Below are 25,262 nucleotides of genomic sequence, written 5' to 3'. Positions count from 1 at the left end.
GTCTCTCACTGGGTCCTAAAGTCACTAGGGTGTCTGAAGAGGCATGACGGATGAAAGAACTATGGAAACACCCACCAACACTGGGAGAGTCGGTATATGAGCAAGCTCAAGCTGTTCCTACCACAGTGTGAGAGCAACAGTGTCTAACAGCAACAGCCTGTTAGACAGCATTCAGAAGACGGGGGAGGAGAGAAGCAGGGAAGGATGATAGAGGCAGGAACATAAGGAGTGGTGAAGACAGAGAATGGGTGAATGATCATCCAGGGGTTCTGAGACTGGAATTAGCTACTCTGCTGTCTTCATCTGTCATACAACGAACCACTCAAACATGAACTGTCTAATACTCTCATTTTAATATGTTAAGTGATTGTTAATTAATTCTTATATTACATATTATCATAATAATTAACAGTTCTAAATTTCTTTAAAGTTTATAAGACAAGACTGGCCCATGAGGCTAAGAAAAATAGATTTGTCGGACCTTTCCAATGGCAAAACAGTTAAATTTGCACTGAATGCAGATGTGGGTGTCTGACTCCTCATGTCATATATATGCCAATAATAGTGTATTGGTTATTAGTTTCGTTTTTGTTTGTATTTTTTCTTTGGCACAAAGCCCTCAACAACTGATGTAACGTGCAGAAATGAGCTTTACATCAGCGTGAGCTGGCTGCACTGACAGGTGTAGGTCACAACAGCACTGCGGTGACACCGGGTGGCGGAAGGTCGGTACTGCGAGTCTGATTTTGTGGCTCGTTGGGGGCGTTAGATTGTGAAGAAGTGAATGGGCGGATGCACCACAGATATACAGAACATGAGCCCAAAGGTGGACGATCATCACTGTCCTTTTACTCAGCCAAAAGGCACAAAACACAGGACCATCAGGGCTTTTCACAGCACAGCCTGATACTAGTTTCAACAATAGGGTTGAGCAGCTTAGGCGGTCTGCAGCCAACAGGAAGCCACCTGCACCACAGTCCACCTCCGCTGCTTCCCTTTTCAGACATTTGTTCGCATTTTTAAAAGGCTATCCCCTTGATAAAAATGAAGATACCGTTTTTGATTTTTCTTATTCGGGGTGAGTGAGTTATGAATTACGTCTTATAATGATCAGAAGTTTTTTTAAATGACATTTTTAGGAAATCTAAATTCAATAGTTTTCATTTATTTGCGGATACAAACTGTCTTTGAAAGTGAGATTCTTATGTCAAACATATTTCATTAATATTCGATGTGTATATATCTATAGATTTAGATTTAAATCTAATATTTCGTGCACACTTATTGCAGAATGCACTGGAGCTAAAGTAGCATTTTAATTATCACAATGGTTCAAATATATTTTCTGATTTGAATTTCATTTTTCAGCATGTGTCCAGCTTCAGTGTGATCCACAGAAGATCACGGCACACATTGGGGGGGAGTTTGTTATTTTCTGCAAGTATAATACAAATAATTTCCTTTACAGTAAAAAGTACTGGTGTCAAGGAGAGTCCAGGCTTACCTGTGAGATTCTGGTGGATTCAGATTTTCCTGCTAGAAGTAAAACAGGCAGAGCTTATATAGGTGATTTAGGGCGAAGGGGGTTATTTGTGAAAGTCATGGGTCTCCACTTGGAAGATACTGGTGTTTACTGGGTCGGAATTGATAAGATAAATGCTGATATCATGACTCAAGTTAAAGTTGTCGTCACTGAAGGTGAGAATACTCGAACCCTAAAACTTCTCAACCGAACATCATCCTACATTTATGTTCTGCAAAGTAAACAAAATAAATAATTAAAGGTGTTGTACCTCTGTGCCAGTTCCAGTGTCTAAACCCAGACTTTGGCCCCTGAACTCTCTGGCAGACAGGCCAACATGCTGGGGCCAACCGGTGACGGTCCGCTGCCAGTGTACAGAGGGCACCGCTGTCCACTACAGCTGGTATCAGGAGGGCGACCTGCTCCATCACTTGTCCGATTTGCAGATACACTGTGGCATCGTGCTTCAGGACAGCCACTTTTACTGCGTTGGCATGAACGATGTTAGTCAGCAGGAGAGCGATATCATCTCTGTCCAGGTCCTGAAGTCTGCAGACAACAGCTGCATCTATGTCATTCGAATGCCGGGTAAGAACGTGCTGGATTTTGTTATTTCAAAGCTTGTTTCACTTGGGTTTTTTCCTAAAATGGACCTTAGCCCACACAGCCCTCCAATTTGCAAAAACTGCAAATAGATACCGAGTGACAATGACTAAGAATTTATAAAGAGCCGCTGCTCTTCTGCATCAGGAGGAGGCAGATTAGGTGGTTCTGTATCTGGTTTGGAGAAGACACTGGGGAAGACCCAGGTCATGCTGAAAGAAGTGCGTCTCCCAGCTGACCAGGGGTGCCTCAGGACACACCCTCATGATCACTGCTTGCTGGACTGATTTGGGACAATTGTGAACACCTGATTCAACAATTATTGCACCATGTAAATGGAATGGGATTGGCAAGTATTTCCTTTTACTCAGCAGACCAACCCATTTATGACTGCATGGACAGATTTAGCACCACCGGCGCCACCACTTCCTGCAGCACAGTGGAAACAACATCCAGCACAATAACCAAGTTGCATCAAACCAACCAAACAGATCTCGATTCCTTTTTCAGCAGGTCAGTAATAAGAGATTTACTAATGATGTGATGAAAAACAAAAACCTTGGCTGATGCTTATTTTCTGTCGGCAGGACATGGACAGGGGTGCCGTTCTGGTACAGGCTTCTCCGTTGGGGCCTTTTATTGTTCCTACTGATATTTCTGTGGACTGTCATCAAATGTACCTGATACATTTATATGAGTCATGATACAAAAGGACAAAGAGGGCCTCAGAAGACAGTCTGGTTTTGGCAGCTTGACCACATTTTCCCATGCCGATGTCAGTGCCTGTTGCACCAGATTACAGATTTCACTGTAGTTATCAGGGTGCCCAGATTGATGATCAGTCCAGTCTGAGTCATAGTGAACACCAGCATGTTTATAAATGAAACATCTTCCTTTGTTTTTGGAATGTATTCACACACTGATTACAAATCAAGCTCTCCTAAACTCTCCAGAAGATGAAAATGCTGTAATAACCCTTGATCTTCCACGGTGGTAACAGCAGGCCCCTTAAGCTTAGTCTTAGGGTTGAAATTTATATTTCTTGATCCTAAGATCAAGCTCAATGTCCCTCAGGTCATTTGAACTTTATACTTCTTTTTGTGGCATCATTGGGCCTCAACCTGAAGGGATTTCCTGGAATGTGTGACAGAGTCAGAAAATGAAGTAGAAAGAGAAAGTAATGTTAAATGACATATTTGTAATTATATATATAAATGTGTGTGAGTGTGACTGTGACTGTGTGTGAGTGTGAGTGTTTGTGTGTGTGTGTGTGTGTGTCCAGAGGAGCACAGTCCTAGGAACAACTAAGATCCTGGGCAGAACCCTTAGACTCCCAGACCTCTGGGAAAAGACCAGAGTCTGAAGGAGGTACCGCCCAGGAGGGCGAGGAATGGATTTTTATAGATGTGTGGGTGTGTGGGTGTGTGTGTGTCTGTATCTGTGTGTATGGCGTATTTTGTACAATTTCAGAGGAAATGAGCTCACTATAAATGTATGTGTCAAATAAAATGTTGTGTTTTGTTGAACATCAATACATAAAGGTCAAGAAGGTCTCTAAAGACTCCTGTCATCCAGCACATGGACTGTTCACCCTCATGCCCTCTGGGAGGCGCTACAGGAGCCTCCGGACAAAAACCACCAGGTTCACAAACAGCTTCTTCCCCACTGCTGTCTCCCTGCTGAACTCCGACCCCTCTCACTTTACCTCCCTTCAGGCACAATAACCCCATCTGGACTGACTGATTGACACTTTATCATTATTGTATAGTCAAAACATACACATAGTTAAAAACTGCATAAATAACCTCTATTGACCCTGTAGGAAATTCAGCACCATAGTTACAGCCTGTATATATATTTATCTTGGTTGCAATGACTTTTATATACCCTTTACATATCTCTGAACTCCATCCATCCATCCACTACCGCTTATCCGGGGTCGGGTCGTGGGGGCAGCAGCCTAAGGAGAGAAGCCCAGACTTCCCTCTCCCCAGCTACCTCCTCCAGCTCATCCGGAGGGATCCCCAGGTGTTCCCAGGCCAGTCGAGAGACATAGTCTCTCCAACGTGTCCTGGGTCTCCCCAGGGGTCTCCTACCGGAGGGACATGCCCTGAACACCTCACCAGGGAGGCGTCCAGGGGGCATCCTGACTAGATGCCCAAGCCACCCCATCTGGCCCCTCTCAACGCGGAGGAGCAGCGGCTCTACTCCGAGCTCCTCCCGGATGGCAGAGCTTCTCACCCTATCTCTAAGGGAGAGCCCAGCCACCCTACGGAGGAAGCTCATTTCAGCCGCTTGTACCCGTGATCTTGTTCTTTCGGTCATTACCCAAAGCTCATGACCATAGGTGAGGGTAGGAACGAAGATCGACCGGTAAATCGAGAGCTTCGCCTTTCGGCTCAGCTCTCTCTTCACCACAACGGACCGGTGCAGAGTCCGCATTACTGCGGATGCCGCACCGATCCGCCTGTCGATCTCCCGCTCCATTCTTCCCTCACTCGTGAACAAGCACCCGAGGTACTTAAACTCCTCCACTTGGGGCAGGATCTCCTCCTTGACCCGGAGAAGGCACTCCACCTTTTTCCGGTCGAGAACCATGGCCTCGGATTTGGAGGTGCTGATTTTCATCCCAGCCACTTCACATGCGGCGGCGAACCGATCCAGTGATAGTTGGAGGTCACGGGCCGATGACGCCAACAGGACCACATCATCTGCAAAAAGCAGAGACCCGATCCTGAGGTCACCAAACCGGATCCCCTCAACACCATGACTGCACCTAGAAATTCTGTCCATAAAAATTATGAACAGAATCGGTGACAAAGGGCATACCCTTTACATATCTCTGAACTCTGTAAATACAAACATATAGATTGATATCATAAACATATATCATTGTGTGTGTATATATTGTATATACCCATCACAGTTTTATTTGCTACTTAAGCACTTCTGGTTAGATGCTAACTGCATTTCGTTGCCTTGTACTTGTGACATGTGTAAAGACAATAAAGTTGAATCTAATCTAATCTAAATGCAGCCCTTATATCAAATTTATATACTTAAATCAAAGTGTAAAACTTTTTTGGTGGCAAACTTTCTCACTCCAGCACCAGTCTCGAGCGCCAAAACAGTAACTTCCGGTCGTCCGTTTCCGTCAAATTTGTACAATTTGTTAATTTGCTTTGGAGTTTACAGACGTCTTCTGGCATTTGTAAATTTATTTAATCGTTCGTTCATAATTAACTTGTCTTCAACGCGTGTTTCATGAATGTAATTTCGTATTACACTTCGCAGACACCACATAGTACAGCCCGTTCAACAAAACTTAAAATGATTTGTTAAACGATCGTAACTCGGCCTTTGTCCTGTTTTGCGCTCTAAACAGATAAATTCTTATGTTTAATTGAAAACAAAATATTCTGATCAGTATATTCGACTTCAAATACACTTCATGTTCAGTGTTGGCCCTGTTGTATTCGTAATGGTTCGATTAACGGATGTTTTGTTTTTACAGGTAATATCGACTGGACGATCCCCAGTTTGTTTCCAGAGCTTCGCTAATCATTGCCACACTGCGTCCTCTTCTACTGTCACTCTGATTCCCTCTCAGTTCGGTTAGTCGTAAACCATAAATCTATTAGATCAACTCGATCGATGAGAACTGGACGCAGGAAGCGCCCACGATGTAAATTTTAAAAAAAGAAAACCCTGCTGGTCAGTGGCGGTACTGCAAATACAAGCTATCGTTATTTAAAAAAAACATCTTGGCAAAAAATTGTTTTTCATAAACGCACTTCTAAGTACTTCTTATTTACCTGTCTTGAAATAATTTTGTTCCATTAGTGGTTGATTTGGCTTGACAGGAGTTGTTGGAAAACAACAAAAGACAGATGGATTTTGCCTACGTTTCTTAAGATTTTGGTGGTGTAAACTCAAACGTTAAACATTGTTTGGAGGACTTTAGCCAAATCGATCTTTTTGTCTAAATCGTACGCATTTTGGCATTACACCGAATACTGTGTGGAAACCCTCCATATCTGGTGTCAAAGCTCTCAGTGACTCTGTTATTACCTTCAAGCTTCATTCATTAATACTCTGATCCACCTACTTTCACTTTAGTTTCTGACCATCTAAACCTTCTAGATCCCATCATGGAGATCACTCGCACCATTATTGCAGTCTGTCTTGGCCTTGTGGTGGCGTCCCAAGGTGAGTGACATGCAGGCCTCCATGTAACATCAGGTTGTGCTTCTGAGCAAAGGTGTGTTTTAACCTGGTCTCTTCCTCTTCTGCTCATTATTGTTGCAGCCCAAGACTGTTCAAAACCTGTTCCAGGACCAAACATGGATTTGAAGGACTCTGACATTCTTTTGACTACATTCCCAGATGGGAGCAGGGCTACTTTTGTCTGCAGTTTGGGCCACACTACTGCAGGAGGGTCCGGGGTTGTTACGTGTACTGCTGGGACCTGGAGTCAAGTGACGCTACACTGCGAGAGTAAATATTTGGAATTTAAATGTTCAGCTCTCTAATTTGGAGCCCCAGTGTAGATCTTGTCTCCCATTTGTGATCTTATTGCAAATTGCTGTTCTGCTGACATGAAGAGTTGTAGTTAACGAATCTTTTCTTTTTCCAGAGAAGACTTGTGGTTCTCCTGGGCAGGTGGACAATGGAGAAATAGAGTATCTTCCAGGGAATGAGTTTGGTGATAAACTTGTGGTTAAGTGCAACCTCGGGTTAGTAATATGAACTAAAATAGAACTACCTTTAAATTGTGTCTTATTCTTAATAAACCTAAACATATTGGTGTTTTTTCTCGATGTAGTTTTAGGTTGGTGGGGAAACGTGAACTCACCTGTGGAGATCAAGGCTGGTTGGGCAGGTTACCTGAATGTGAAGGTTTGTAATATCTGAGGAGCTCCTGACTGAAGGAAATGAAACTTTGATCTCCATTTTAATAGATGTTTTGATTTTGCAGTGGTGACATGTGACCCACCTGCTGGCATTCCCAATGGCCTCTTCAGCCCTGTTAAGGACGTATATAATTATCGAGAAGTTGTATGGTACAGTTGTAAAAAGGACTTTACCCTCAGTGGATCCAAATCAGTAGCATGTTCTGAAGATGGAACATTCACACCGGGTCCCCCTCAATGTACTGGTGAGTGTCTTTCCTCCTCAACCCTCTCGCACCATCTGTCTTGTTCAGATGTCCAGCAAACCAGTTTGTTTTTCACTGGCATTTGAAAATTCGCAATCATGGTTGTTTTTTTCTGTTTTAATGTCTTTATGCAGAGGTTGAGTGTTCAGACCCAAAAGTTGCCAACGGTGAATGGGTCTCTGGTTCTCGCCCTCCCTATAAATACCTGGCTACAGTGACATATCGCTGCAATGCTGGTTATAAAATGGAAGGGAAAGACACCATGGAATGTGACCTGAATGGTCAGTGGACGCCAGGAATTCCTAAATGTACAGGTAAGTGAATGAAAACACTAGTATTGATGTTACAAGATTTAAGACCAAGTGTGAATCACTTTTCCCCAGTAAAATTAAGCCCCTTACTCGCTGCACTGTTGACAGGGGTTCGTAGTCAGCAGCTCGGCTCACCTGCGATATGAAAGTTGTCCCACATCGTCCCGCTAAATTTCCCGATGTCGTTGATGTACCTGCCTGTTGCGTTCTGATTAGGTCAACAGCCTGTCAACAAAGACTGATCAATGAAGGGCAGAGAGTTTTCTCCCTGGTTCTTCATGATTACAGAATTAAGGTCATGGATTTATCCAGATTTGAATGGGTGAAAATGGCATCACGTGATTTCAATAGTATACTTTGCTGTTTCTCTTCCTCTCCTCTCTCCTTTAGAGTCTGTTTTTCTAATATTGTCTCATTGTCATCATTTGTCTTTGCAGGAAAACCATATCCAGAATCAACAGGTAGAATCAAACTGACTTCTTTCTCCACCAACTTCCTTTATTTCCCCTGAGACTTAAGAACTGCTGTTATTTTTCTGACTTCTCGTTATTTATCTCACAGCTGCTGGTTCCAGTCCCACTGTGGGATGGTTTGTTGGCATTTTAGTTGGTAAGTTTTTGACTCATTGAGCTTTGAAGAGTTTCCTGGTATCAGGTCTTTTACAACATCTCACATAATTCTGATTTGTGTTTATATAAAAATCATCCTGAATTGATTCAACCAACTGTGCACCAGTTTTGTAAGAGGAGTGTGTTTGGATCCATTGTCAACAGATCACATTGATAACAGTCGTTTCTAAACGTCCTATTTTATTCCCATTAAATTAGCGCTGATTGTTGTCGTCATAGTCGGTTGCCTGGTGTACAGGAAAAAGTCTGAAAGGTGAAACGGTTTTTACTGACGTCTCGTCTTGCTTATTAAATTCCGGATTACAGGTCTAGGAAAGACCTTCATGGCTGACAGGCCACAGAAAGTGAAGAGGAATTGTTTATTGCCAGAACCTCTCTGGAGCTCTGCTCAGCTTGAGCTTGATCACTGATCTTTTGCATAGACAGAACTGGTGTGTCTGTTCTAGGTTACTCTAGAAGACACAGAATCTCCAGAAGATGATGAACCCTCTGTACAGAAACCAACAGACTGACATGCTGAAATCTTCCTGTTAAAAGCAGCTCCACAGCAGTTGAATGTCTCCCTCCTCTTTCATTCACGGTCTTTTCTCTGCTTCTTTTTATTTTATTTTTTCTTTTGCAGTAAGCGTCATCATATTGTTCCAGATCTGAAAGCCTGAACGAGTGGTTGAGAAGAGGAATCTCTGGGCTGAGGCTTTAAGCGCACTCAAGCTGTGCACGTGAATGGCTACCAATCCATCTGAGTATCAACAATCTGTATATATTTCCAATTAAAAAGTCTTTGGGACATTTCATTTACATCCTAAAGGTTTTAGGGTTGTTTTTTGTTTTAAATTGTTAAAGAATGTCTGCGCTTGTCACCTTCAGTGGAAATGGATTTAATAAGCATTTTTGATTTTGTTTCCAAGGTTAAAGAGAGGAGTAGAGGGCGGTCAGAGGTCCCAGATTAGTGCCTTAGTGTTGTTTTATGCAGGGACCAGGTGTGCGTACCTGCAGGGTGAATGCCTGTCAAATACTCAATGTGTTGATGCTTTTACCTTATTAAGGATGTGTTTATTTCAAAGTTTTGGAAGAATTTAAAGTCAGTTTTATATTTGTCTTCAGTTAATCTCACAAACTTTCACATTCACTCCATTAATACAAACCCCTTTAATCTTGGGCCGACTGGAGTTTCATACATTTTTGCAACATTTGATTTGACAAATGATTTTTGTTTCAAAACTGCTTTAAATGTTCTTATTTTAATGTCTGAGTCAGTTTTATTGTGGATGAGAAATAGATGCTGTGTCTGTCTCATTCAGCTCTCTGAAGCTCAAAAAGTTCTAACTGAATTTATTTAGCAAATTTTTCATAGAAATGTTTGCATTTGCAAAAATTGATAGTTTAAGATTTTAGAATTAAAGGGTTATGATGTGTAATTGTGTATGAGTTTCCTTTAAACTGTTTAAACATGAAGGTATAGGGAAAATGTGAGTCATTTAAACTCTATGTACATTGAAGCCAAGGCTGCATCCAAAAACCTTGGGGTCGGATATTCCAACGCAACAAAAACTCTACTTGGATACAAATTTTGCTCTCCTGTCCTTCAGGAAAATTTCTCAATAACTTTCTGATTAAAATCTGTCCTTTCCCAAACGATCTGTGGCGAGAGCATTTGGGCGCTCCTGGGTTGTGGTCAAGACAAGATGGTCTGTGAAGGAGGAACATTCACTGGTGTGTCCCAGAATGGTGTTGCAGACCTACACAGAATACAATAAAATGTAGAGAAAAAAGGAATATGTAATTGTTCTCACCTCTTCCGACATGGCTTTGTTAGAAAATACCTTGCAATTATTTTGATGAGTGCAATTGCAATATTATTTGAATTATTCTTGAATAATTTTCATTACATACAATACATACAGACCCTGCACACTCTTACACCCCACCACTTTAACTCTTTTCCAACAATTTCTTTTCCTCCAAAACAATGACCAACCAACTCAATAACCAACAAGAAGCACCCTGTCTTGGGCCTACTACAGGGCTTTTATACCTGTAGCCCCTCCCACAGGTGAAACCAATTATCCAAATTATTACGCTCACTAATACATTTACAAACTCAAAATTACAACCGAAAAGAAAATACAAAATATGCGTAAAACTTCCAAAACAAATTTCTACCACCAACAACCACCCAGTGCACAGTAAAATACATGTTCAATTTACCCCAATAAAACACCCCCGCTAAAATAGATTGTGCCGTAGCACCCCGCGAAACCCCTCCATATATACAATCATGGACCAGTCCTTCGGTTTCCCCAAAACGAGGAAGTATGTCCTGCTGGTGAGCTATGGTAAAAAGTGGTGTGTATGAAATGCTTAAACCGAGTAACCCAAGACAGAACAGAATGGAAATTAAATGTTTGTGTGTGCGTATGAAGTGTGTGCGTCAGTGGCACGGCTCACTCCGTGACAGTCATTACTAAAAAAAACCCACATACATAGAAATGATAGATGGAACATCTCTGCAGCACATTGAAACCTCCAGTGAAACATGGACTATGACAAATTTCTACATCATAAACGCACCTCTTCAGTAACCCTTTGACGATCCTCTGAATTGAGTCCCCAATGCCTCTTTGCTGAGAGCCACTACTTTTCTCACCCGTGGAATGGACAGAGGTCCTGTGGAGGATAAGGAGAAGTTGTGATAATACACAAGAGGGGAAAAGAGAATGATGGATAAAGTGATGACCATATTACTGACAGGAATACTTGATGACTTGCGTGTCCTGTTCAACCTGCTGAGTGGTTGCTTTGGTCTGGACTGAGTCTTTGTTCTTCTGGGGCCTGGCACAGAGGAAGTCCACATGAGGTGGTGAAAAAGTTTCAGGAAGAACTTAAAGTCCTGATGTTCCAACAGCTCGGCCATGGCTCCTGCCTCCCTGATGGTACTGGGGTCAAAGTCATGCGAGTCTTGAATGTTCTGAGAACACTGAATGAGATCCTGTGTTGTCCAACACTGTTAATGGATCAGTTGTGAAACATTGCTGGATGTTGGCAGTCTATGGACCACCCTTTTGTCAAGAACATCTGTAAACGTGGGTGTTCTGGGGACTGCAGCTCACACATCAACAGGCTACAGTCAGTGAACTCTTTCAAGAAGCAAGAGCAAGCCAACAGTTTCTGTGGTCAGATTAAAACTATCACCATATTGTCTCTCACTGGGTCCTAAAGTAACTAGTGGTGCGTGAAGGCATCATGGAAAAAATGTGGAAACACTCAACAATGAGCGTGTCATACATTTTAAAAAGCCTGAAAATCCAGGAGTTTTGAGCATGTAATTAGCTCCTCAGATGCCTTCATCTGTAGTTCACATAACCACTCAAACCGTGAACTGCTCTAAATCTCTCAGTTTAATGTGTTAAGTAGGGTGGCTTAACATTAATTAAAACACCGACTGACTACTAAGTTAACAAGGCAAGACAAGGCATCTGATTTGGAGGAGACCCTGGGGAAGATCCAGGTCATGCTCAAAAAGAAATGCGTCTCCCAGCTGACCAGGGGGTGCAGCAGGATACTCCTGGAAGTGCTGGATGAAGTGACCTGGGAGAGGCACCCTCATGTGTGTCACTGCTTGCTGGACTGATTTGGGACAATTGTGAACACCTTATTGCACAACACTTATTGCACCATGTGAATGGAATGGCATTGGCACGTATTTCCTTTTACTCAGCAGACCAACCCATTTATGACTGCATGCTGAAAAAAGGGGACAAATGTTCAATTTGCAAATACCAGCTGGTTTAAATGACATGAATAATTTATGTTCCCCTTCAGTCTTCTAGATACCAATTGATTTTAAGGGATATTGAATCTTTATATCTATTTGATGTTAAGACCAAATGTTTTGCCTGGAAACTGTTCCCCCGCGGAGCAACAGGACGTTAACCCCATCTGTTGGGAAACCTTCCACGATGAGATTTTTCAGTCCACCATTTTGTGACAAAGTTACACCGTTTAATTCTAATCAATTATCATTAAGAATTGGGTGACGTTACTTCAGACAGAATGCTTTGAATAAACGGAACATTTTTAAACAGCGAGCAATATGTTAAGAAGTTAATGCTACCCTGAGATAGTGTTATCTACACTATTGCCTGCATATTATTGTAACGTTTTAAGAAATATAAAGAGTGCGCATGTGTTTGTATCATGTGAAAATGTGTGGTAGTTAACGTACGTCCAACAGTAAGTCTTATTTCTCCTAAACAAAGTGAGATAGTCTAAATTGGTATGCATGTGGTTATATGGACCCACAGCGAGCACATCCACATCAATGGTCGTAGGCAGAAATCGTATTTGGACCCTCAAGCTCTCGGTGGACCGTTCACTGCTTGACATTGCTTATTTATTGTGTGTGTATATATGAAAACAACCTTTCGAGCAAAACACCAAAACCAGTTTCTGGAGAATCTGTCTCTTTCCAGAGTGAAGACATAGACGTTGTGAGAGAATTAGTCTTCGAGGGACTGTGCATATATCTCCATGAGGACCCAGCACACGTGTTGAGGGAATACGTGGTGAGTCCAACTAAATGTATTACTAAGGACAGGGTTTAGCTCACTCCAATTAGCATGTTTTAGAGTTCATAGTTTGAGTCCTAGGTTATGGTGCAAGAATGTGTGCTTCAAAAACTTTTGGTGGTGATTGTTCATAGTTTGCTCCTATAAACTGCATGAGTCCATTCTCATACAGGCACTTCCATTATCACTCCAGAGATGCCTCTACAAGCTTTGTTTCTAAGACCAGGTGCTTTTTGGTGAGTTGCTACCGTGAAGGCGGCTGATACAGTGATGCGGCTTATTTATGGATTTTTATGATCCCACAATCGTCCCTCCAGGATAAAGTTTCCGATTTTGAATGGATATTTAAGGCTGAGCAGCCACCAGAGGGGACCGAGCAGGACAGAGCAAGACAGACAGGTTGAAGAGATACAGTAATGCGCTGCGGAAGATGCTCATTTAATTGTGTTTTGAACAGTCTTTTATGCGCTTCATGTACACACCGTCATGAATAACACAGGGAAATGCTTATTTTTAAGTTGAAGGCCAGCAAACAACAGCTGGTAGTTATGGTCTTATTTTATTAACTGGAGTGTTACTGTAATGACATTTTACTGCTGTGTTATGGTACTCGTTGGAAAAAAAGCTGGTATGGTTATCTCATTTTACTGCTGTATTACAGATGTTACTGCCATGTTGAGTAAAAAGCATTTTAAAATGTACCATGAACGGTTGGGCCTGTGTACCATAAATATCATGTTTCAAAGTGACCACCTGTGGCTTATAGTCAGGTGCGCTCTATAGTGCAGAATTTACAGTAAAAATAATAAAATGCATATGAATAAATAAATATATAACAATATGTCCACAAGACCTTAATACTACTCTATAATTGGAAATATATACAGATTGTTGATACTCAGATGGATTGGTAGCCATTCATGTGCACAGCTTGAGTGCGCTTAAAGCCTCAGCCCAGAGATTCCTCTTCTCAACCACTCGTTCAGGCTTTCATAACTGGAACAACATGATGACGCTTACTGCAAAAGAAAAAATAAAATAAAAAGAAGCAGAGAAAAGACCGTGAATGAAAGAGGAGGGAGACATTCAACTGCTGTGGAGCTGCTTTTAACAGGAAGATTTCAGCGTGTCAGTCTTTTGGTTTCTGTACAGAGGGTTCATCATCTTCTGGAGATTCTGTGTCTTCTAGAGTAACCTAGAACAGACACACCAGTTCTGTCTATGCAAAAGATCAGTGTTACAAAACTGGACATCACAAGCTGAGCAGAGCTCCAGAGAGGTTCTGGCAATAAACAATTCCTCTTCACTTTCTGTGGCCTGTCAGCCATGAAGGTCTTTCCTAGACCTGTAATCTGGAATTTAATAAGCAAGACGAGACGTCAGTAAAAACCGTTTCACCTTTCAGACTTTTTCCTGTACACCAGGCAACCGACTATGACGACAACAATCAGCGCTAATTTAATGGGAATAAAATAGGACGTTTAGAAACGACTGTCATCAATGTGATCTGTTGACAATGGATCCAAACACACTCCTCTTACAAAACTGGTGCACAGTTGGTTGAATCAATTCAGGATGATTTTTATATAAACACAAATCAGAATTATGTGAGATGTTGTAAAAGAGCTTATACCAGGAAGCTCTTCAAAGCTCAATGAGTCAAAAACTTACCAACTAAAATGCCAACAACCCATCCCACAGTGGGACTGGAACCAGCAGCTGTGAGATAAATAAAGAGAAGTCAGAAAAATAACAGCAGTTCTTAAGTCTCAGGGGAAATAAAGGAAGTTGGTAGAGAAAGAAGTCAGTTTGATTCTACCTGTTGACCCTGGATATGGTTTTCCTGCAAAGACAAATGATGACAATGAGACAATATTAGAAAAACAGACTCTAAAGGAGAGAGGAGAGGAAGAGAAACAGCAAAGTATACTATTGAAATCACGTGATGCCATTTTCACCCATTCAAATCTGGATAAATCCATGACCTTAATTCTTTAATCATGAATGGAAACCTCGAAGATCATATAGTTCATCCAGTGCAGTCATGTTGTTCCAATCATGAGTTTCTAATGTGGGTCGAGCTGCCTTTTCTCCACATTTGGACATTTTCACATTGTCAGCAGTAGAGACAATGTTGGACATTGGACAAGAACCAGGGAGAAAACTCTCTGCCCTTCATTGATCAGTCTTTGTTGACAGGCTGTTGACCTAATCAGAACGCAACAGGCAGGTACATCAACGACATCGGGAAATTTAGCGGGACGATGTGGGACAACTTTCATATCACAGGTGAGCCGAGCTGCTGATTACGAACCCGTCAACAGTGCAGCGAGTAAGGGGCTTAATTTTACTGGGCAAAAGTGATTCACACTTGGTCTTAAATCTTGTAACATCAATACTAGTGTTTTCATTCACTTACCTGTACATTTAGGAATTCCTGGCATCCACTGACCATTCAGGCTACATACCATGGTGGCGTCCCCTTCCATTTTATAACCAGCATTGCAGCGATATGTCACTGTAGCCAGGTATTTATGGGGAGGGTGAGAACCAGAGACCCATTCACCGTTGGCAACTTTTGGGTCAGCACACTCAACCTCTGCATAAAGACATTAAAACAGAAAAGAACAACCGTGGTTGAGAACTTTCAAATGCCAGTGAAAAACAAACTGGTTTGCTGGACATCTGAACAAGACAGATGGTGCGAGAGGGTTGAGGAGGAAAGACACTCACCAGTACATTGAGGGGGACCCGGTGTAAATGTTCCATCTTCAGAACATGTTACTGATTTGGATCCACTGAGGATCAAGTCCCCTGTACAACTGTACTGTACAACTTCTCGATAATTATATACGTCCTTAACAGGGCTGAAGAGGCCATTGGGAATGCCAGCAGGTGGGTCACATGTCACCACTGCAAAATCAAAACATCTATTAAAATGGAGATCAAAGAGTTTCATTTCCTTCAGTCAGGAGCTCCTCAGATATTACAAACCTTCACATACAGGTAACCTGCCCAACCAGCCTTGATCTCCACATGTGAGTTCACGTTTCCCCACCAACCTAAAACTACATCGAGAAAAAACACCAATATGTTTAGGTTTATTAAGAATAAGACACAATTTAAAGCTAGTTCTATTTTAGTTCATATTACTAACCCGAGGTTGCACTTAACCACAAGTTTAGCACCAAACTCATTCCCTGAAAGATACTTTATTTCTCCATTGTCCACCTGCCCAGGAGAACCACAAATCTTCTCTGGAAAAAGAAAAGATTCGTTAACTACAACTCTTTATGTCAGTAGAACAGCAATTTGCAATAAGATCACAAATGGGAGACAAGATCTACACTGGGGCTTCAAATTACAGAGCTGAACATTTAAATTCCAAATATTTACTCTTGCAGTGTAGCGTCACTTTAGTCCAGGTCCCAGCAGTACACGTAACAACCCCGGACCCTCCTGCAGTAGTGTAGCCCAAACTGCAGACAAAAGTAGCCTTGTGCCCATCTGGGAATGTAGTCAAAACAATGTCAGAGTCCTTCAAATTCATGTTTGGTCCTGGAACAGGTTTTGAACAGTCTTGGGCTGCAACAATGATGAGCAGAAGAGGAAGAGACCAGGTTAAAACACACCTTTGCTCAGAAGCACAACCTGATGTCACATGGAGGCCTGCATGTCACTCACCTTGGGACGCCACCACAAGGCCAAGACAGACTGCAATAATGGTGCGAGTGATCTCCATGATGGGACCTAGAAGGTTTAGATGGTCAGAAACTAAAGTGAAGGTAGGCGGATCAGAGTATTAATGAATGAAGCTTGAAGGTAATAGAGTCACTGAGAGCTTTGACACCAGATATGGAGGGTTTCCACACAGTATTCGGTGTTACGCTCAGATTCATAGGTTTATTAACTCCCCAAAATAATACTAGTCAGAATATTATGCAGAAAATTAAATTTAAGAATTTACCTGTTTTGAGCGTAAAACAGGATAAATGTGAGTTATGCAACAACACATGTTTGTTTACACATTGAAACTGTCTGGACTGTGTGGTGTCTGCGAAGTGTAAAACGAAATAACATTCATGAAACATGTGTTGAAGACAAGTTAATAATGACCAAACAAAATAAATTTACAGGTCACGGACAAATTGTACACAATTGATGGACGTGGATGACGTGAAGTTACCGTATTGGCGCTCTCTGTAGCCTGAAATGCTTCCTACCCGATCTGAAGTCAAATAAGTCAGCCGGTAACGTGAGTATTTTATTTGAGATCTCAAAGACACTGTTCAGACAAAGTTCAATGCAGTCTGGGTGGGTGTGCGCCGAGGTGTACGTCACCTTAAACGGTTTCTGACTGTCGGAACAGTAGGACCATTGAGAGGCAGTTGTCAAATATTGCAAATGTTTTATCTCAGTACTCATAGTGATGACACAAACCAAGCTATCTGCAGGAATTTGCAAACTAAGCACACTCCTACATCTGGGAGTCTTCCTAGTGCCACAGTTAATCTATTTATTCTAACAGCCATAATTCTTTACTCTCACAATTCCAACTACATTTAAAAAAATAAAATCCAAAACTTATAGGATGTACCGTAAATTTTGCACTATAAGCCACTCCTTTTTTCCCCAAGCCTCGACCCCTGCAGCTTATGGAGTGATGCGGCTTATTTATGGATTTATGATTTCTTCAATCCTCCCACTGGGATAAATAAAGTTTTTTGAATTTGAATGGGTATATCCGTTCTGTCAGACTGCACAACAAACATAATGCCCGCTAGCACAGACTGAATATATTATATATTCTGATATGTATATTGTATACACCCTCTGTACTATGTACAGGTATACAAGGGCCAATTATCCATTTATCTTGGATTAATATATATAATATATATATATATTGGATTATTGTATATATACATCCTTTTTTGTATATTTTCTATTGTCTAAATTTTTTTTATTTTTTCTTTGCGTGCTGTTGCTGTTGTGCTGTAAATTTCTCTGTGTGGGACAAATAAAGGAAAACTGAATCTTAATCTGTTTAATTGAGTTCTGAGCCGTCTTTTTGCACTTTAACCCAAGAAATGCTTATGATGCAGTTTTCAATTTAAAGCAATCAAGAGCTGGTAGGCTCGTTATCTTTTAACCAGCATGTTACTTTAATTAGGTGTGTCTCTCACCTGTTACAATTGCAGAAACTGTGATATAAAAACTTGTACCACTCGGGACCTGTAGGCTGCACACAAATGAATCATACACCAAAGCGTGTACGTCTGCATGGCAGGTTTTGTTCTTGGAAAATCAAACCCGTATCTACAATGGCCCCCAATAAATCCCCAGAAAAGTCAAAATCCTCTATTCTCACACCTAAAAATTAAGTGGCTTTTTAAAAAATTAATAATTTGACTTATTCTGTTGCAAAGCTTGACATGTATCTCCTCTGACATGCTTTGTTGTATTGGCACCAAATTTTACCAGAACCTGTCTAAATTCTGGGAATCACGTGGTATGACTTTTTGCAATTACCGTAGTCCTTGGGGGTGGGGGGATATGGGGGGTTTTCATGCCCAAAAAAATCCCATATTAACTAATTGGAGAGGCCTAGAAAAAGACACATAATTTGACCCCTGTTTGAGGGCCCATAGCTCTGCCATACAGTCACCTACAAACACCAGTCAAACTTCAAAATGTAGATTAAATGGTTCAGACTCATCACGTGACACATCAAAGTCCAGTGTCCTCGAACTGCCCTCCGACATGACTCAGCAGAAACCTGAGCGACCACGTGACCTACAGCGAAGCAGGCTGAAAATTCGCTCGAATTTTGCCGTACAAATCGCCATAACTCTGCCCCAGAAGGTCCTACAAACCTAACAAAAATACACCCTTTTGTAGCTACAAGCCTCCACTGCCTCACAAACGTCCCTTTGAGCAAGTTAAATTAATCAGCGCTCCGCAAAACGAGCTGATGCAAAACGAGCTGATTCGCCCACACGGGTGCGTTCGAGCTTACCCGAGCCTCTCACAGGCTCAGTGAACGGCTGACAGGCGCTGCGTGACGTCACGGACCTCTGCGTCTCCCCCCGTTTACGCCTGGTGAACGCTTTATGAGGAGATTACTTTGTTAAAAAAACAAACAAACGGAATTTTAAATTACTGTCACCATTGTCTCCGGTCTCGCCGTTGTTTATCTTCCCTGTTCTTCTTCTGTCGTCTTATGGGGGACACTTTCTTATTTTAAAAAGCTTGTTTAGCTTAGATTTTTGCCTGAAATAGTAGTAAATGGACCCTAGCCCGCACAGTCCTACGATCTGCAAAAATTACAAATAGATACTGAGTGACAATCTAAAAAAATTGACTGACAATGAATAAGAATTTATAAAGAGCAGCTGCTCCTCTGGATCAAGAGGAGGCAGATTAGGTGGCTCTACATCTGGTTTGGAGGAGACCCTGGGGAAGACCCAGGTCAAGCTCAAAAAGAAGTGCGCCTCTCCCAGATGACCAGGGGTGCGTCAGGATACTCCCGGAAGTGCAGGATAAACACCCTCATGTGTGTCACTGATTGCTGGACTGATTTGGGACAATTGTGAACACCTTATTGCACAAGAATTATTGCACCATGTAAATGGAATGGCATTGGCACGTATTTCCTTTTACTCAGAAGACCAACCCATTTATGACTTCATGGGCAGAGTTAGCACCACCGACGTCACCACTTCCTGCAGCACAGTGGAATGACGTATTTTGTACAATTTCAGAGGAATTGAGCTCACTATGAATGTATGTGTCAAATAAAATACAACATAAAATGTTGTGTTTTGTTGAACATCAATACATAAATGCAGCCCTTAAATCAAATTTATATACTGAAATCAAAGTGTTAAACTTATTGTTTGGTGGCAAACTTTCTCGCTCCAGCACCAGAAGAATAAGTTCTGGTCAACTTCCGTCCATTTCCGTCAAATTTGTACAATTTGTTAATTTGCTTTGGAGTTTACAGATATCTTCCTTTGTTTTTGGAATGTATTCACACACAGATTACAAATCAAGCTCTCCTAAACTCTCCATAAGATGAAAATGCTGTAATAACCCTTGATCTTCCACGGTGGTAACAGCAGGCCCCCTAGGATTGAAGTTAATATTCTTTTCTTGATCCTAAGATCAAGGTCAATGTCCCTCAGGTCATTTGAACATTATACCTCTTTTTGAAGGGTGTTGTGATTTGTTCATGTGGCATCATTGGGGCTCAACCTAAAGGAATTTCCCGGAATGTGTGACAGAGTGCGACAATAAAGAGAAAGTATGGTTAACTGACCATATTTTTAAGTTTACAGCAACAACAAACGGACTCAACCCCAGTAATCTCATTTTAACTGTTGATGCCTCACTAGATTAGAATCAGCAACCTAGAAAATGTCTTTGCCACAATTCCTCAGTGAATTTGAAGGTGGCTTCATTTGCAGCTACTTTCAGCATGGGGAAAAAAAGCTTTTGTTCTCTATGTGAGAAGAATTATTGTTGTTATTACTATTATCGTTTCAATGCTATAGTAAGTATAGTAAGTAGATTTAGAATGTTTAATCAAAAGGAATGTATGAGTGTTTGAATCAAGTATTGTAGCTGTTATGTACCCAGCACTGGGAGGTATCATGTTCAAGGACACGAGGAAGTCGTAGAGATAGGAGGAGAAGGAATCATGAGGTCAGATTGACATAAATCTTGTGTGCACCAAATAAAAGAGGAGAGCGAGCAGCAGACGGACGGAGTTGAGAGAGGAAGCTCTCGAGGAAAACAGCAGTGCTTGAAGCCCCAAAAACAAAAACAAAGAAGCAGATGATGTCATTCTTAGGACTTGTGAATTTTTGCAGATCATGGATCTTAGATTATGCGAAAATAACTGCCCCTTTACAAGTATTGATGTATGATAATCCCTTAGCAATGACTGATGTGTTAAATTGGACCCCTGAAGCTGAAGAAGCATTTACACACAAAGCAGGCCCTTGTAGGTGCTGGAGTGTTAAAGCTGCCAGACTATCAGAAGCCTTTTGAGCAGGTTGTTGACTGCAAGGGTGACTTTATGACTTCAGTTTTGTTGCAAAAGCACGGAGATAAGAGGCAGCCAGTGGCCTACTACTCCCACAAGCTAGATCCCGTAGTTTGTGCACTCCCACCATGCGTTAAAGCAGTGGTGGCAGCATCTGAGGCAGTAAAAGCCTCCGCAGGAGTGGTGCTATATCATGAGCTAACTTTGCTAGTTCCACATGCAGTGTCAATACTGCTGCTACAAAGTAAGATCGCGTTCCTGTCGCCCGCACGTCATCTTTCCTGCATGGCAGTGTTGCTGTCTCAGCCGAATCTGACGATTCGTCGCTGTACGACCTTAAACCCAGCAACGCTGCTACCCACCGCAGAAGAGGGACACCAGCACAACTGCTTGGATGAGGTCTCCACCAAGGTCCTGCCGCGACCAGATCACAGTGATGTCGCGTTGACTACAGGACAGACACTCTTTGTGGATGGATCATCGAGAAAGGATGACTGTGGACGCACTAGAACTGCCTATGCAGTAGTTACAGCAACTGAGGTGGTGGAGGCGAAACCACTTCCCTCCTCCTATTCTGCTCAAGCTGCAGAACTCGTCGCACTCACACGTGCTTGTGAATTAAGCAAAGGACAAGATGTTACCATTTATACAGATAGTCAATATGCATTTTCCACGCTGTTTGTGTTTGCTCAACAATGGAATTTAAGAGGGATGAAAACGTCGACCGGCAAACCGGTCATGCATGCAGAACTGTTAAAAAAGTTATTGGCAGCAGTACAGCAGCCACGCAAAATAGCTGTATGTAAATGCGCTGCACATACTAACAACACAGACGCAGTCTCACAAGGCAATGCCTTTGCTGACAGAGCCGCAAAGGCTGCAGCAAATAACAACACACTTCTTGATAATGATGAATCATTTACCTTAGAACCTGCAGATAATGATATTCTAAAAGAAATGCAACAAAGTGCTCCAGAAAAAGAAAAGGCCATGTGGAAGAAGCGAGGAGCCAAACTGGATGACAAAGGACTATTAACCATAGGAAACAAGCCAATCCTTCCCCGGAATATGCATAAATGGGCAGCATTAGTGAGCCATGGGCCATGCCATGTCTCAACAGGAGGGATGGTACAGATGGTTAATGAACATTATTATACTATAGGATTTCATACCTACTAAATTTTTGTTCACAATGTGCTATTTGTGTAAAACACAGCCCACAGGGAGCCCTTAAGGCCTCTGCAGGCACTACACCATTACCAAATCATCCATTTCACACAGTTTTTCTAGATTTTATTCAGCTAACACCATGTGAAGGTAAACAATATTGTCTAGTAGTGTTAGATGGATTTACTAGGTGGGTAGAAATTTTCCCCACAGCAAAAGCAGATGCACTCACAGTAGCAAAAGTTTTATGTAGAGAGATCATTCCCAGGTTTGGCATCCTGAAGGTCATCTGGAGCGACAATGGAAGCCATTTTGTAAATGAGATAGTGAAAACTGTAGGAGTAACTTTGGACATTGATTTGAAGAATCACTGCGCATACCACCCTCAGAGTGCAGGATTAGTTGAAAGAGTCAACGGTACTATTAAGAACAGACTGAAGAAGTGTATGGACGACACAGGAAAGATCTGGATGTTTTGTCTCGACCTGGTGAAATTATGGATGCACATAACACCACACAAGAAAACACACCTTTCTTACCGCGTGCCATGTACATAAATGATTCATTTGTCAGTTGTTAATTATGAAGGTTATTTTGTGTTGCACATCGCATCCTGGTGAATAAAAATCCAAATGAATCGGTAAATGATCGTGTGCTGTTGTGTAACTCTGTCGTTATCCTGTTTTGCGATCCGTTAGGGTAAATTATTTATTTATTTTAACTGCAAATCACTCTATTATATTCGACATTTTCAGCGCCGACCCTCCTGTGTTTGTAACGTTTATTACGCTTGATTCCGTTTGGTTTCTCCCCGGTATTTGTGGTTACGGTGCGCATCCAAAGTTTTCCTGCGGACAAAAAGGGCAGTGCTGCGTTTACGAGCACAAGCCTGTTTCCGGAGCTTGGTTCACCATTTCGACACTGCGTTCGCTTCTGCTGGCATCGCGGATCTCCCCTCTCAGCTCGGTAGGTCTAAAACACGAAAACTTTCCTGAGCAACTAATGCGACTAAATCAACGAACGAACACGGGTCCGGACCGCGATGTTGACACAACGCGTCCGGGTGCGTTGTTTACCTAACGGACACTTAAGCTACTTCGTGGAGTTTGTTCTGCTGTAGCTGACCCGTTTTAGGCTCAAACGATAAATATGGGTCCATTATTATTTTGGGAATCCTAACCAAATTGCTCTTAATAAAGCGAACAGATGTTTTTTTTTTTTTTCATAAACGCACTAGTAAGGACTTCTTATATACCCTTATTTAAATCATTTTCGTTCCATTCTTGCTAGAATTGATAACGATGTACAGTGATCCCTCGCTATATCGCGTTTCATCTTTCACGGCTTTTTTTGCGAGTCGTTCATTGCAGTTCTCAAATATAATTAAAGGTGGCATATCCGTTTATAAAAATCTTCTTGCTCAGAAAAAGAAAGAGCGCCAACAACTACCCATAACAATGTTCTTCTCTCGGAGAAAGACTCCTGCGCCTTCAGTAGAAACAGACGCTCCAGCGGAGCGGAGTCAGGACGAAGAGGCTCAGCTGGGACTGAAATACGCGAGTGACAATGTTTCCAACCTTGTATTACTAGATTAAAATTATTGTTTTAAACAAATTTTGGGCTTTAAAACAGGTTTTGATTTTTGGTTTCATTCTATAGTTCAGTATTGCATTGTAAAATAATAAAAAAAATTAAAGATGACTACTTCACGGATTTCACTTTTCGCGTGTTATTTTTGGAACGCGACTCCCGCGATAAACGGGGGATCACTGTACACCGAATACTGTGTGGAAACCCTCCATATCTGGTGTCAAAGCTCTCAGTGACTCTATTACCTTCAAGCTTCATTCATTAATACTCTGAACCGCCTACTTTCACTTTCGTTTCTGACCATCTAAACCTTCTAGGTCCCATCATGGAGATCACTCGCACCATTATTGCAGTCTGTCTTGGCCTTGTGGTGGCGTCCCAAGGTGAGTGACATGCAGGCCCCGCATGTGACATCAGGTTGTGTTTCTGAGCAAAGGTGTGTTTTAACCTGGTCTCTTCCTCTTCTGCTCATTATTGTTGCAGCCCAAGACTGTTCAAAACCTGTTCCAGGACCAAACATGGATTTGAAGGACTCTGACATTGTTTTGACTACATTCCCAGATGGGCACAGGGCTACTTTTGTCTGCAGTTTGGGCTACACTACTGCAGGAGGGTCCAGGGTTGTTACGTGTACTGCTGGGACCTGGAGTCAAGTGACGCTACGCTGCGAGAGTAAATATTTGGAATTTAAATGTTCAGCTCTCTAATTTGGAGCCCCAGTGTAGATCTTGTCTCCCATTTGTGATCTTATTGCAAATTGCTGTTCTGCTGACATGAAGAGTTGTAGTTAAAGAATCTTTTCTTTTTCCAGAGAAGATTTGTGGTTCTGCTGGGCAGGTGGACAATGGAGAAATAGAGTATCTTCCAGGGAATGAGTTTGGTGATAGAATTGTGGTTACTTGCAACCTCGGGTTAGTAATATGAACTAAAATATCTGTGTAAATTCTCAGTCATCCAGGTCATTGTATCCAAGGTAGTTTTCTCTGTCAACTGGACTGGGTCTCCTGGAATGGTGTGAATGTTTGTTTTGTTGTTGGAAGGAGTGGAGGACTGCATTGTATGTGGGTGACAGGAAGTGCCTCAGGCCACCACCTCTGTTTAAGGATGGTTTTTCTAATTTAACATGGATAGCTTCCTTGACCCCCCTTTCAAACCAAGAGAAGAGAAGAAACCCAGTCCAGTTGACAGAGAAAACTACCTTGGATGAACTAAAATAGAACTAACTTTAAATTGTGTCTTATTCTTAATAAACCTAAACATATTGGTGTTTTTTCTCGATGTAGTTTTAGGTTGGTGGGGAAACGTGAACTCACCTGTGGAGATCAAGGCTGGTTGGGCAGGTTACCTGTATGTGAAGGTTTGTAATATCTGAGGAGCTCCTGACTGAAGGAAATGAAACTCTTTGATCTCCATTTTAATAGATGTTTTGATTTTGCAGTGGTGACATGTGACCTACCTGCTGGCATTCCCAATGGCCTCTTCAGCCCTGTTAAGGACGTATATAATTATCGAGAAGTTGTACAGTACAGTTGTACAGGGGACTTTACCCTCAGTGGATCCAAATCAGTAACATGTTCTGAAGATGGAACATTCACACCAGGTCTCCCTCAATGTACTGGTGAGTGTCTTTCCTCCTCAACCCTCTCGCACCATCTGTCTTGTTC

The 25,262-nt window shown here is 41.9% G+C and overlaps 3 protein-coding genes and 1 long non-coding RNA gene across 11 annotated transcripts in view; 2 read left to right on the top strand and 2 right to left on the bottom strand.

The window, feature by feature from the left end:
- The first annotated feature begins 77 nt into the window (after positions 1-77).
- Positions 78-3,672, top strand: LOC105416302 (uncharacterized). Of its 4 annotated transcripts, none has more exons than XM_029833950.1 (5): positions 78-1,078; positions 1,369-1,698; positions 1,850-2,110; positions 2,497-2,638; positions 2,713-3,672. In XM_029833950.1, exons 1-5 carry the CDS (start codon positions 1,045-1,047, stop codon positions 2,807-2,809), a joined length of 864 nt encoding a protein of 287 aa, XP_029689810.1. In that variant the 5' UTR covers positions 78-1,044; the 3' UTR covers positions 2,810-3,672. The 4 variants fall into 4 exon arrangements, with proteins under 4 accessions (XP_029689810.1, XP_011601093.2, XP_029689809.1 ...); XM_011602791.2 differs by having other exon boundaries at positions 1,805-2,110; positions 2,500-2,638; XM_029833949.1 differs by having other exon boundaries at positions 1,805-2,110.
- Positions 3,673-5,374: 1,702 nt separating this feature from the next.
- LOC105418765 (complement receptor type 2-like) overlaps positions 5,375-25,262 on the top strand; it is a 47,669-nt gene continuing 27,781 nt past the window's right edge. For 3 of the 4 annotated variants that reach the window (XM_029833813.1, XM_029833814.1, XM_029833815.1), the window contains exons 1-7: positions 5,375-5,395; positions 5,640-5,739; positions 6,245-6,334; positions 6,434-6,622; positions 6,762-6,861; positions 6,951-7,024; positions 25,037-25,216. In XM_029833813.1, coding sequence (XP_029689673.1) covers positions 5,390-5,395; positions 5,640-5,739; positions 6,245-6,334; positions 6,434-6,622; positions 6,762-6,861; positions 6,951-7,024; positions 25,037-25,216 — 739 coding nt within the window. In that variant the 5' untranslated portion in view covers positions 5,375-5,389. Of the gene's footprint in view, positions 5,396-5,639; positions 5,740-6,244; positions 6,335-6,433; positions 6,623-6,761; positions 6,862-6,950; positions 7,025-22,805; positions 22,975-23,915; positions 23,982-24,081; positions 24,271-24,409; positions 24,510-24,881; positions 24,956-25,036; positions 25,217-25,262 lie in introns of those variants that run through there. The other variant, XM_029833816.1, reaches the window with a different exon arrangement.
- LOC115249163 (uncharacterized) lies at positions 8,786-11,572 on the bottom strand. The gene is made up of 3 exons (XR_003887866.1): positions 10,973-11,572; positions 10,795-10,890; positions 8,786-9,962 (listed from the first exon to the last, which is right to left on the bottom strand). It is a non-coding gene; the product is annotated as an uncharacterized lncRNA (long non-coding RNA).
- LOC105419389 (membrane cofactor protein-like) lies at positions 13,332-17,449 on the bottom strand. 2 transcript variants are annotated; one of them, XM_029833817.1, is made up of 10 exons: positions 17,015-17,449; positions 16,476-16,541; positions 16,188-16,376; positions 15,949-16,048; positions 15,786-15,859; positions 15,525-15,704; positions 15,211-15,390; positions 14,611-14,634; positions 14,463-14,510; positions 13,332-14,143 (listed from the first exon to the last, which is right to left on the bottom strand). In XM_029833817.1, the coding sequence occupies exons 1-10, from the start codon at positions 17,214-17,216 to the stop codon at positions 14,112-14,114; spliced, it is 1,095 nt and encodes a 364-aa protein (XP_029689677.1). In that variant the 5' UTR covers positions 17,217-17,449; the 3' UTR covers positions 13,332-14,111. The 2 variants fall into 2 exon arrangements, with proteins under 2 accessions (XP_029689677.1, XP_029689678.1); XM_029833818.1 differs by having other exon boundaries at positions 13,332-13,810; positions 17,015-17,448.

The sequence above is a fragment of the Takifugu rubripes genome, chromosome 3, assembly GCF_901000725.2.
Source record: "Takifugu rubripes chromosome 3, fTakRub1.2, whole genome shotgun sequence".
NCBI lineage: Eukaryota > Metazoa > Chordata > Actinopteri > Tetraodontiformes > Tetraodontidae > Takifugu > Takifugu rubripes.
This window is presented reverse-complemented; position numbering and strand designations above follow the sequence as displayed.

Excerpts from the sequence above, each read along its gene's own strand:
- LOC105416302 (XM_029833949.1), top strand. The coding sequence starts at position 1,045 with ATGAAGATACCGTTTTTGATTTTTCTTATTCGGG. Across the intron at positions 1,699-1,804 it reads TAAAGTTGTCGTCACTGAAG|TTCCAGTGTCTAAACCCAGA; the intron begins GTGAGAATACTC and ends CCTCTGTGCCAG. Across the intron at positions 2,111-2,496 it reads CTATGTCATTCGAATGCCGG|CAGACCAACCCATTTATGAC; the intron begins GTAAGAACGTGC and ends CCTTTTACTCAG.
- LOC105419389 (XM_029833817.1), bottom strand. The coding sequence starts at position 17,216 with ATGAGTACTGAGATAAAACATTTGCAATATTTGACAACTGCCTCTCAA. Across the intron at positions 15,860-15,948 it reads GTGGTTAAGTGCAACCTCGG|TTTTAGGTTGGTGGGGAAAC; the intron begins GTTAGTAATATG and ends TTCTCGATGTAG. Across the intron at positions 14,144-14,462 it reads GGTTGTTGGCATTTTAGTTG|ATTACAGGTCTAGGAAAGAC; the intron begins GTAAGTTTTTGA and ends ATTAAATTCCAG.